We start from the raw sequence: 11568 nt of genomic DNA, 5'->3' as shown, positions 1-11568 counted from the left end.
TAAGTAAAATGGAGGCACTTTATAAAATGGCATGAGCATGGCTAGCAATTGAGAATTTTTCACTTAATGTGGTACAGCTGCTAAGGATTTGAAGCTTATTTGTGGAAGGAAAGGGAGCCTGCTGTTGAGAGGTTTTTGGCCACAGGGGATGGGGAAAAAAGAGGCAAAGGTGGAATGGTTCAGCTTGCTTTACACCGAATAGGAGTTACGGGATTTTATAATGACTTGCATCACTAGCCATTGTTTTCTAGTTCTTTAGACAAAAAGTCACCCACTGTTCTTTCCTTTGGGCAGCTCTAACAACCAAAGCAAAAACCAAACACGGTAGCTGTGGCCGCTCTATTTTGTAAAGCTCCCCCATTTTGGTAAAATAATGTGAATTCCTGAAACCAAAGAAATTTAGTGCCCACAACCAAAGTAACTTGCTTTTCCAGATTCTTGCCCTCCACGTCCTATCGACCCCCCAGTAATGAGGATGTTTATCAACCTCCTGACATTTTAAACTCACCTTATTTCCCAGCTACCCCTAGACAAGCACTTTCCTACCCCGCAACTCCCTTCGGTGGTTCTCGGACCCTACAGGGCACCTATGCAGGTCTTTCCCAGGGTAAAGCCCGGGTTCGTTTCCTCATCGCCTTCTCGATGACCTTATAGCACAGGATCAGAGGGCAAAAGAGCAGACGCTCCCGAGGCAGCGGGGCGCTCGGGCTTTCACCCTGCGGCCCCTTTAAGAAAAGAACCCTCTCGGGACCCGCAGGCCCAACCGACCCCAGTTTTAACCGAAACCTAACCTGGACTTCCCCTTCTTGACTCAAATAAGACTAACTTTGGATTTTCCCTCCCCTCTCGACCAATCAGATTCTGTTACCAGGCAGACTTTCACTGCCTTCGTCTTGGTGGCAGCAACGACCAATCACAGAGTAGGCTGTGCTTGTATCCAGGCAGATCGCGGCTGGCACAACCATTCAGAAAAAGGAAAATAAAAGCAACGCACGAGCCCGCCGGCCGGGCACCGTGGGGCTGGGCTGAAGCGGAGGTAGCCAAGGGGCTAGTTTCTCTTTCTCTCTTACCTTTCTAATGTCCGTGCTGGAAGGTGACGATTCCGAGGTAGGAGGGGCGACAGGACTCGGGTGCCAGCAGGGCCAGCTTTCCGCAGCTCCTCACCCATGCGCACGTGCCCGAATCTGGGACCCGGTTCCCCGCAGCGTTTTCTGCGCCTAGTCTCCGGAGTTCGGAGACCGACCCCCGCCCCCCGCCCGGGGCCAGCACCAAGGGATGGGGTGGAGGGCACCGAGGGGAGTGGGGACGCCACGGGGTGGGATGTCATGGGATGACGTAGGGTCCGCGCCGCGGCGAGGGGGGCAGCGGGGGGGAAGCCGTGGCGAGACTCAGTAATGAGAACTTGGGCCCATTTTTTTTTTCAAACCTGGAAGGGCTGAGTCTGTTCGTATCCCTTCCGACCTCCCAGGCAAAATCAATAGCGGGGAACCTATTAGAATATCGGAGAACTTTGATTTGTCGTTATCGGTTTTTTTTTCCGGGGGGGCGGTTACAGCACTGTGAGAAATAATGTTTCTTTCTAACCGTAAACCGTGAATTTCCCTACCCCTATCGCTTCCCATAACAGTTTTCCAGATTTGAGAGACTTCAAAAGCTGGGACATCTAGAATGGAGATGTCAGAGATCTCTTTGGGTCTAGAAGGGCCTGACAAAGTAACGGAATAATTCTAATTTTAGAGAAGGCAAGTGGTGAGGAAAACCACTGGGGGAAGCTTTGCTTCTGTTGTATTTCTGGTGGAAGCAGGATTGCCCTGGGGTCTGGGGAAAGGAGGCTTGGTGGGAGTTAAATCCTGGCGTCCTGTCTCCTCTCAGCTTCAGCCCTCATGCTGGGATGGCAGAAGATAACCCTGATGCTAAGAGCCCCAAGGCTGGGGCAAGGCCCCAAGGTGGTGCTGAGGCTGGGGAGCCCACCACCCTTCTTCAGAGGCTCCGAGGTACCATTTCGTAAGTACTCCATCTGCTCTGCCTCTAAACCGCCTGCAGGTCCTGGTTGCCCTTCACTCCCCCCTCAGGCAAGTGTTCAAGAGCAGGCCGAGGTCTGTGGTCTGGGTAGCAGTTCAGTCCTTTTTCTGTATCTAGCAATCAGACAAAGGGATGGGGAAACCTTGTGACCTCCAGCTTTTCTTCTTCTCCACAGCAAGGCCGTGCAGAACAAAGTAGAGGGAATTCTGGTAAGCATGTTGGGAAGGGACAACAGACCTGGGGGTGGTGCTGATGGGGGAGAAAGTAATAAAGGGTTATGTGGGAGAGGCTTCATCCTTCTGTGGCCATTGTAGAAAGAGGTAAAATCAGACCCAGTCCCCTCCCCTGTCTCCCTCTCTCTCCATGGAAGCCCATAAGGTTCCTCAGCACAGCAAACCCTGCACCTCAAGCCATCTCTCAGGTCCCGTTTCATTCTGACAGCCTGACGTAGAGTCAGTAGGACTTTATGGTCAAGATCAAAAGATTGCTCACTGGGGCCTTGGCTTCATTTCTCCTACCTCTGTTCCCTTCTGCCTCAGCAAGAAGTACAGAAGTTCTCGGACAATGACAAGCTGTATCTCTACCTCCAGCTCCCTTCAGGGCCCAGCATTGGAGACAAAAGGTACTTAGTGGTGGTGTTTTGAATGTCACAGGTTCTGATTTTCAGTCTCATTGTGATGAGTCAAAAGGTGGAGGGAGGGGTTGGAGAGATAGCTCAGGGGTTAAGAGCACTGACTGCTCTTGCATAGGACCCAGGTTCAGTTCCCAGGACCCCCATGGTAGCTCACAACCATCTGTAACTCCAGTTCTGGGAACTGTGACACTGCTTTCTGACCTCCAAGGGCACCAGACACACATGCGCAGACAAAACACACATACACACAATCTTTAAAAAAAAAAGGAGCCGGGCGTTGGTGGCGCACACCTTTAATCCCAGCACTCGGGAGGCAGAGGCAGGCGGATCTCTGTGAGTTCGAGACCAGCCTGGACTACCAAGCGAGTTCCAGGACAGCCTCCAAAGCCACAGAGAAACCCTGCCTCGAAAAACCAAAAAAAAAAAAAAGTAGGAGATGCATAGCTGGTGTCCTGCCCAGGCTTGGTTTAGCAGAGAAAGATGGGTTTGGGACTAAGTGATATGGTCCAGCACCATTGAAGTATGTGTGTCCCTTTTTCGTGTCTTACAGCTCAGAGCCAAGTATACTCAGCAATGAGGAGTATATGTATGCCTATAGGTGGATCCGAAACCACCTGGAAGAGCACATGGATACCTGTCTACCAAAACAGAGCGTCTATGATGCCTATCGGTATGTAACGAAGGTGCTGCACGGGTTGTTGGGTACAGGACTAGATCCTTACCCCTCAACTTCATCCTGCCTTGCTAGAGTGTGACCTCTTAAAGGGTTCCCCATACTTGGTCCCTAGGAGCCCTCTGAGCCCACCAGTAGCCTTCTCTGAATGTCTTCTCACCCTACCCTCCTCACAGAAAGTACTGCGAGAGTCTTGCCTGTTGCCGCCCACTCAGCACAGCCAACTTTGGTAAAATCATCAGAGAGATCTTCCCTGACATCAAGGCCCGAAGACTGGGTGGTCGGGGCCAATCCAAGTATCCTTGACTGAAAGATTAGGACTGGAGGACCGGGAGGAAAAGGTGTGATATAGAAACAGCCTAACCTGCCTACGAGGCTGGAAGAGCCCCAGATTTTGGCTGCTCCTTAACTTGCATCAGATACTGCTACAGTGGCATCCGAAGGAAGACCTTGGTATCTATGCCACCATTGCCTGGACTTGACCTGAAGGGATCTGAGAGTGTAAGTAATGATTCTCTCTCCCACGTAAAAGACAGGTCTTCAGGACTTGTTTCGATGGCTGTGAAAACCAGTCATTCATACATTGCTTCTGGCGGACTGTCTGCCTTCTCTGTGGCAGAAGCACGGGGGGGGGGTGTATTTGACTTTCTGGGTCTTAATGGGTAGGAGCTACTTCTGTCTTTCTAGTCAGTAACAGAGGAGTGACAAGTAATTTACTTGATAATCTGACTGAGCTTGTCTTTCTCCACTGCAGCCAGAGATGGGCCCGGAAGTAAGCCCAGCACCTCGGGATGAACTAGTGGAGGCAGCCTGTGCCCTGACTTGTGACTGGGCAGAGCGGATCCTGAAGCGGTCCTTCAGCTCCATTGTGCAGGTGGCCCGCTACCTGCTGCAGCAGCATCTCATCTCTGCCCGCTCTGCACATGCTCATGTGCTTAAGGCTGGGGGCCTTGCTGGTGGGTGGACCCGCTCTTATGTCCGAGAAATCTTCAGACACTTTTAGCTTAGCTTTTTTTGGGGGAAGGGAGGTGCAGAGTCTCACTATGTTGTCAAAGATGGACTAGAACTCCTGGGCTCTAGTAGTCCTCCTGCCTCAACGTCCCAACAGACAGACACACACCGTCGTACACTGATTCCCTTTTCAGCTCTACAGGCCTTGTGAATACAAGAGTAGACACACCTTGGGTTTCCTTCTCTTCCCAATGATCCTTCTTGTGTGGGTGGACAGGTGTGCAGGCCAGGTGGAACTCAAGTCATGCTTTTGTGGCAAGCATGTAACAAGTGAATTATCAGCCCAGCCCCTCCTGGAGCTGCTTCTTAGACATGCTTTAAACACGGGCACTCCCGTCTGTCCCCGGCAGTTAGGCAGGCAGGTTCGCTTCACTCTCCATACCTTGCTTTCTGCTCACTCTTGTGTCATTACTGTTGGGTACCTTTGCAGAGGAAGATGAAAGAAGCCCTCGAGAACGGCCATCGTGTAAATCCAAGAATGGTGTAGAGAACCTGGAAGGTGGCGGCCCTAAGAAGCCTGAGAGACCTGTCCAGGTTAGGCTGGTGCCTCTGACTTTGTGGCCTAGGGCTTGGGTTTTAGGGTACCCTTCCAGCAGTGAACCTCCTGCTTTTTCACTTCCGGTACACCAGCTCCTTCTTTTCCTCCTGTATTCAATCTTTATTAGTTATTTTTAGGTTCATTTTATGTGTATGAATGGTTTGCTTGGATGCATGTATGTGTACCACATAGGTACCTGGTGCCTAAGGGGAGAAGAGAACTTCAGATCCCCTGGAACTAGACTTACTACTGGGAGCCACCATGTGGGTACTGGGAACTGAACCTGGATCCTCTGCAGAACAACAAATCCTTTTCATCCCTGAGCCATCTCTCCAGCCCCTGTGCCTTATTATGACTGTGTTTGCCTTTTAGCCTCCTAAGGAGCTGGAAGCCCGAGCTGGAACTGACCTTGCAGGACATGGAGAACGGAAGAAGAGTATAATTGACAGCTCAGGTCCAGCAGCCAGTAAGCCACAAGTTAATGCCCTTGTGGCCCGGCTGCCTGTGCTCCTTCCCCGAGCACCACGATCACTTATGCCACCTATTCTGGCCCCTAAGCTTCCTTCAGGCACTCTGAAAGTAGCTACGTTGCCTCTGCCCACTAGGGTTGGGGGACCCCAGGCAGCTGTGCCCATCATTAACATGATCTTACCACCTGTTCCTACTTTATCAGGTCCTGGGGCTGGACTCGGGCCTGGGGCTGGAGTTGGGCCTGGGCTTGGGCCAGGGCCTGGAGTTGGGCCTGGGGCTGGAGTTGGGCCTGGGGCTGGGGCTGGGCCTGGGGCTGGAGCTGGGCCTGGGGCTGGGGCTGGAGCTGGGCCTGGGCCTGGACCTGGGGCTGGGACTGGGGCTGGGCCTGGGCCTGGGCCTGGGGCTGGGGCTGGGGCTGGGCCTGGGCGAGTTCCACCTAGGGCACTCATTCTGCCTAGAGGCACAGAGATCAGGGAGGCAGGCATAAGTGGTGACCCACGACCTCATGACAAGGGTATGAAAAGGACAGCTGAAGGGCCTCTGAGTGAGGCCAGTGGGCAGGACCCCCCAGCTAAAGAAGTGAAACAAGACACAGAGGACACTGTCAGCGAAGCCAAGAGGAAGCGGGGACGTCCTCGGAAAAAGCCAGGTGCGAGTGGGGAGCGGCACACTGCTCCCGAGAAGGCTGCAGCCGCAGCTGCTGTGAACTCTCCCCGATGCCCCAGGGTACTCTGGGAGACTTGGGGCTCAAAGGGGGAAAACAACTTAGCTGGGAGAAGAGAAAGACTAGGGCCAATGGGTGAAGCCGAGCAGGAACCGGTGCCTACTGAAGGTCAGAAAGAGTGTGCTGTTTCCAAAGGAGAAAGGAGCCTGAGTTCCCAGCAAGCCAAAGAAGCAGAAGATAAAATTCCTCTCATCGCCTCAAAAGTGAGTGTGATCAAGGGCAGAATTCAAAGGGAGGCTCCACCATTGGTAAGGGGAGAGGTTGACGCTGCAACACAGGGTAACAAAGGGTTAAAGGGGCGTGTACTTCAAAGTTCTCTAACCTATGAGCATAAGGACCCCAAAGCAACGCCCCCATGATAGACAGACAGGTCTGTGGGAAGAATGGCTGCTAGCTCACCTGCCTGCCTGGTAGAGGCCCCTCACTGCACCCGCTTTGCATTCAGCCAGTCTGTCCCTAAAGGAGCCCATTGCTTGGCTTCTATAGTGCCTGGTGGCTGCTTCAGACGCTTCCAGTCCAACACCTTGGCTTTAATACAACCCGTAAATCTGTAATGGCCTTCCCACCTAGATCCCTGTGCTCTCCTGGGGGAAACAGAGATAGGGTAAACGTGAATATAGGTTAGGGATATTCTGGCTTCTACTCATAGAAAATTTAGAACTCACACTTAACATAAAAGCTATTCATTGGCTTCTGAAATTGGGAAGTTGAGGCGGTGCTGGCTCCGGGTGAGACTTGCTCGATTGCCCAGTGTTTGTCACTGCTTCACCGAACGTGCAGGCATCCTTAGTTTAGACCCCTGCACAGCTGCCAGCACTCCCAGGGTTGTGTGTGACCATTATATCCAAGCAGAAAGGAATCCTAGCCAAAGCCCAAAGAGTTACTGTGATTAACCAGCCTGGGTCACGTCTATCCTTGACCAACTAGTGTAGCCAGGAAGATGTTTATATAATGTGTTTACTATACACCATGGACCAGCTTTGGAACAAAGGGCGGAATTGGAATTGGCCTTCTCACACCACAGACTCCACAGATGGGAGACTTGGGGTGGAGGGTGGGGAGCAGCCAGAAGTGTGTTTTAGTTTGGTAGGCTGAGGTGAGCTAGACTGCTGCCTTAAGGCTCCCCAAGTGTGACATTTCTCTCACTACAGCTGTAACTTATTATTGTTGTAGCCTGGGAAGGACAGAGAAGGAAGCCATTCTCTTTAGAGTCTCTTTAATCTCACACGACAACTTTCCCACCTCTGCCTCATACACAGCTCCTTTAAAGGTCTGAATTTTACTTTCTCAATCCTGCCACAAATCTAGTACCACTTTCTTGGAGTATATGAGATACCCCGGTAGTCATTCATTATATTCATTCTGCATCCACCAGGTGTCAGTCTCTTGTCATGCATGTGTCAGGTCCTAGCCAGGACTGTGGGGGTTGGGCTAGATTAACAGAGGAGGTGGTACCGATTCTGCAAGTCAGGGAGCACCAGCAGGAAGGATCCAGACACTCAAGATGTATCCTTGGGGACAGCAGGAAACAAACCCATATTAACTGAGGACCTCCTACTTTGTCCTCTCCACAGGATAGCTTCTTGTCAGGGAATCTTGGTTTTTTTCCCCCAAGAAATACAGATTTTTTTTTCAGGGAGATATCACCCATTTCTCCATTTATTTCCATGAGAGCAGATTTTTTTTAAATTATAGTATTTGATATCTATAAAAATATGTACTATAAATTATGAAATGGAATGAGTACCTATGACCCATCATTCAATTTATACATTAAAAATACTATTAGGTTTATGCCTCCCTTCCCTGCCTCTGCTTAGAGGTAACCACTGTCTTTAATTTTATGCTCATTAATCGTTTGTTTATGTATACTGGCCATGTGTGTATATATTCTTTAAGAATGTATTATTTCTTTTGCTTGTGTTTTAGCTTTACAAAACTGTGCTGTTAGCCCTTGAGGTTTGCTCTTTTGCACTTACCATTGTTTCTAAGATTCACCTATGTTGTAATAGCTATGGTTCATTCATTTTCATCTGTATAATACTGCGGCAAGCACATAGAACACAAGTTATCTAGCCATTCACCTATTGAATAACATTGGGCTGTTTCCAGTTTTTGTTATTATACACAATGCTGCTATGAACATTCTTGTATATGAGTGCCTTTGTTTTCAGTAAGATTTCTAAAGAGGTTTCTAAGATGGTCCTAGACAGTCCTTTTGGTCTGTGTACCCTCCGAGTAGGGGACTGTTGCCTCTTGTCTTACTTTATGGAAGAGTTTACATCGTATTGAAATGAACTGTTCTTGAATGTTTGATAAAACTCACCTATAAAGCCATCTGAGCCTTCTGTTTTTTTGTGGGCATATCTTTTGTACAAGACAGGGTCTACTACATAGCTCTGCTGCCCTGCTCACTGTGTAGACCGCCTGCCTCTGCCTCCACACTGCTGCGATTAAAGATGTGCACCACTGTGCCCAACTCTTTGTAGACATAATTTTAACTGCTGGTTCCAGCTATTTAGTAACTATAAACTATTTGGGCTCCTGAGTCATTTTTCCAGCTTAATGTGCATTTCATATCTTTTTCTTTTTTTGGAACAGAATCTCACTATATAGCCCTGGCTGGCCTGGAACTCACTATGCAGATAAGGTTGGCCTCAAATTCACAGAGATCCTCCTACAGATCTCCAAGTGCTGGGATTGAAGGTAGCACCACCATGCCCAGCTCATTGTTCTTTTCAAACATGAAGTTAATGTATTCTACTTTCATTTTCATGTCTGCTATTTACTTGTGTAACACCACTGCCCCGTGATCAATGAACCAGAGATTTTAGTTGTAAATTTTCAGATGCTACCATGGGCTTTGTTGACCTTCTCATTTGTTTTCCATTTCATTAATTATCCATACTGATTCCTACTTTCTTAAGGTTTGATTTTGTGTTTCCATATAGTTAGTATTCTCTTCTTCTTTTTATTTTTTTTTATTTTTTTGGTTTTTCGAGACAGGGTTTCTCTGTATTGTTTTGGAGCCTGTCCTGGAACTCACTCGGTAGAACCAGGCTGGTCTCGAACTCACAGTGATCCGCCTGTCTCTGCCTCCCGAGTGCTGGGATTAAAGGCGAGCGCCACCAACGCCCGGCTCTCTTCTTCTTTTTAAAGAAACATTTATATTCTTGTTTGCTTTTAGTAGCCCAGGCTGCCTCTAAATCACTCTGTGCTGAAAATCACCTTGAGCTTCTGATCCACCTGCTCTGCGTTCCAAGTCCTAGGATTACAGACATGTGTCGCCATGCCCCACCTATGCGGTGCTGGGCTGGAACTCAGGGCTTCCTGCATGCTAGGCAAACACTCTACCAACTGAGCTACGTACCCTGCCTTTTATCGTATCCTAATTAGACAGCTGGTTATAGCTGCAGGGTTTTTGAGAGAACTCAAGCCAGTCTTCCGTCATGAGCTTCCTGAGTGTTGAAACTGCAGGTGTGGCTTCTGGCTTCTATGTTATAGACCTCCACCCTTAGCTAAGGTCACATGGTAGGCAGGCACTCAGAGTGCTGGAGTACATGCTCAGGCTTTGTTTTGTTTTCAGACAGGGTCTGGGGATGGTACATATCTCAGGATGACCTTGAAAGTCTATAGCCCAGACTAGCCTCTAACTTGAGATCCTCTTGCCTCAGCCTCTAAAGTGCTGGGATTATAGGTATATGTCACAAATCAAACTAACTCTACTTTTCCACAACCCATGAGGCTTTCTAGATTATATAATATTTTCATCATTATTTACTTTTAAAAATATTTAAATTGCCTTCATGACTTTGTATATTATGTATGTATATGTATTTTATATGTAGACACATGTAGAGGGCTGAGTTTGAAATTAGGTGTCTTCCTCAATGGCTCTCACCATATATATATACATACATACATATATATCAAAGAAGAGTATCTGTTGAACCCAGCATTCCCTGTTTGAGCTAGCCTAGGAATCCCTGACTCTGCCTCCTACATTACAGGCAGGCTGTCATGCCCACCAAGCTTTGATTACTCCAGTTCTCACAAACAAGCACTTCCCCCATCTCTACAGCGCCCTTTATGACTTGTTTTTTGGTGTCTGTGGTGGGGGCAATCAAACCCAAGACTTTGTGAATGCTCTACCACTAGCTATAACCCTCACACTTTATAAGTTATTTAAAAAATTTTATAAGTTTCCAAATAACCAACAATTTACATTTTTAAAATCTTTTTTGATACTGGTTTTCAACGTTGTCATTAGTATTCAAATAATATATCTCTAAGCAGAGTATATATAATGCCTTCATGCCTGTAACCCCAGCACTGGGGAAGTCAAGGCAGGAGTGGTACAAACTCCTATGGGCTATATCAAAAGTTGCAGGTGTGAGACCACTTGAGAAAACTAACCAAACAAAGCCAGGTATGGGTCCAGGCCTGTAATCCCATGCTTAGGATGTAGAAACAGAAAGATCAGAAATTTAAGGCCAGTCTCGGCCACATGGTGAATTTTAGGCCAGCCGGAGCTAGAAGAGAACCTGTACACACACAAAGCAAGGGTTTGGGGACGGTGCAAGGTGAGTGACAGAGGGATGTTTCAGGAGTAAGTTCAGTTCCCAGCACCCACATCGGTGGTTCACAACTGGCTTAAATCTAGCTCCAGAGGATCCAACACCTCTAGGCCCTTTAGGTATCTGCATATGCACACACACGTAATTAAAAATAAGAGTATTTAAGAGAATAATCTGATATATAATTTTAAAAACACAACCTCTTCTCACACACACACACAGTGTCTTTGGTATCAATTCTTAGAAATTTCTTGGGATTTTTGTTTTCTGACTTTACTTGGGTATCTAAATCTGTGATACGTGGGAGGCTCAGGGTTCAAGTGAGGCTTACTTGTAGTCCCGGTCTTTAACTAGACCTATGGTTTTATTTTTGGGGGGAGGAGGTTTCGAGACAGGGTTTCTCTGTGGCTTTGGAGGCTGTCCTAGAACTAGCTCTTGTAGACCAGGATGATCTTGATTGAACTCACAGAGATCTGCCTGCCTCTGCCTCCCGAGTGTTGGGATTAAAGGTGTGTGCCACCACTGCCTGGCTTAGACCAATGGTTATAACTGTTCCTTGTAGACAGAAATTTCTGTCTTGCCGCATCCTGCAGCCCTTCAGTCCCAAATAAACACACAGAGGCTTATATTAATTATAAACTGTTTGGCCTATTGCTCAGGCTTATTACTAACTAACTCTTACAACTTAAATTAACCCATAATTAACCCATATCTGTGTTTAGCCACATGACTGGGTACCTTTTCTCAGTGTGGCATTCTCATCTTGCTTCCCCTGTGTCTAGCTGGCAACTCTATCTCTGCCTTCTTCTTCTCAGAATCCTCCTAGTCTGCTAGTCCCACCTATACTTCCTGTCTGGCTACTGGCCAATCAGCGTTTTATTACATCAATATGAGTAACAAATCTTTACAGTACAAGAG

The 11568-nt window shown here is 48.1% G+C and overlaps 1 protein-coding gene across 2 annotated transcripts; it reads left to right on the top strand.

The window, feature by feature from the left end:
• Positions 1-927: 927 nt before the first annotated feature.
• Positions 928-8410, top strand: Rfx5 (regulatory factor X5). Of its 2 annotated transcripts, XM_005084298.4 has the most exons (11): positions 931-1107; positions 1628-1742; positions 1873-2004; positions 2198-2231; positions 2562-2644; positions 3207-3326; positions 3506-3625; positions 3749-3830; positions 4084-4285; positions 4771-4874; positions 5251-8410. In XM_005084298.4, exons 3-11 carry the CDS (start codon positions 1892-1894, stop codon positions 6430-6432), a joined length of 2040 nt encoding a protein of 679 aa, XP_005084355.1. In that variant the 5' UTR covers positions 931-1107; positions 1628-1742; positions 1873-1891; the 3' UTR covers positions 6433-8410. The 2 variants fall into 2 exon arrangements, with proteins under 2 accessions (XP_040608199.1, XP_005084355.1); XM_040752265.1 differs by lacking the exon at positions 1628-1742 and having other exon boundaries at positions 928-1107.
• Positions 8411-11568: the final 3158 nt, after the last annotated feature.

The sequence above is a fragment of the Mesocricetus auratus genome, unplaced genomic scaffold, assembly GCF_017639785.1.
Source record: "Mesocricetus auratus isolate SY011 unplaced genomic scaffold, BCM_Maur_2.0 Super-Scaffold_100009, whole genome shotgun sequence".
NCBI lineage: Eukaryota > Metazoa > Chordata > Mammalia > Rodentia > Cricetidae > Mesocricetus > Mesocricetus auratus.
Note: the sequence above shows the minus strand (reverse complement) of the source record. Positions and strands in the feature narration are given on the sequence as shown.

Excerpts from the sequence above, each read along its gene's own strand:
- Rfx5 (XM_040752265.1), top strand. The coding sequence starts at position 1,892 with ATGGCAGAAGATAACCCTGATGCTAAGAGCCCCAAGGCTGGGGCAAGG. Across the intron at positions 3,327-3,505 it reads AGCGTCTATGATGCCTATCG|AAAGTACTGCGAGAGTCTTG; the intron begins GTATGTAACGAA and ends CCCTCCTCACAG. Across the intron at positions 4,875-5,250 it reads AGCCTGAGAGACCTGTCCAG|CCTCCTAAGGAGCTGGAAGC; the intron begins GTTAGGCTGGTG and ends TTTGCCTTTTAG.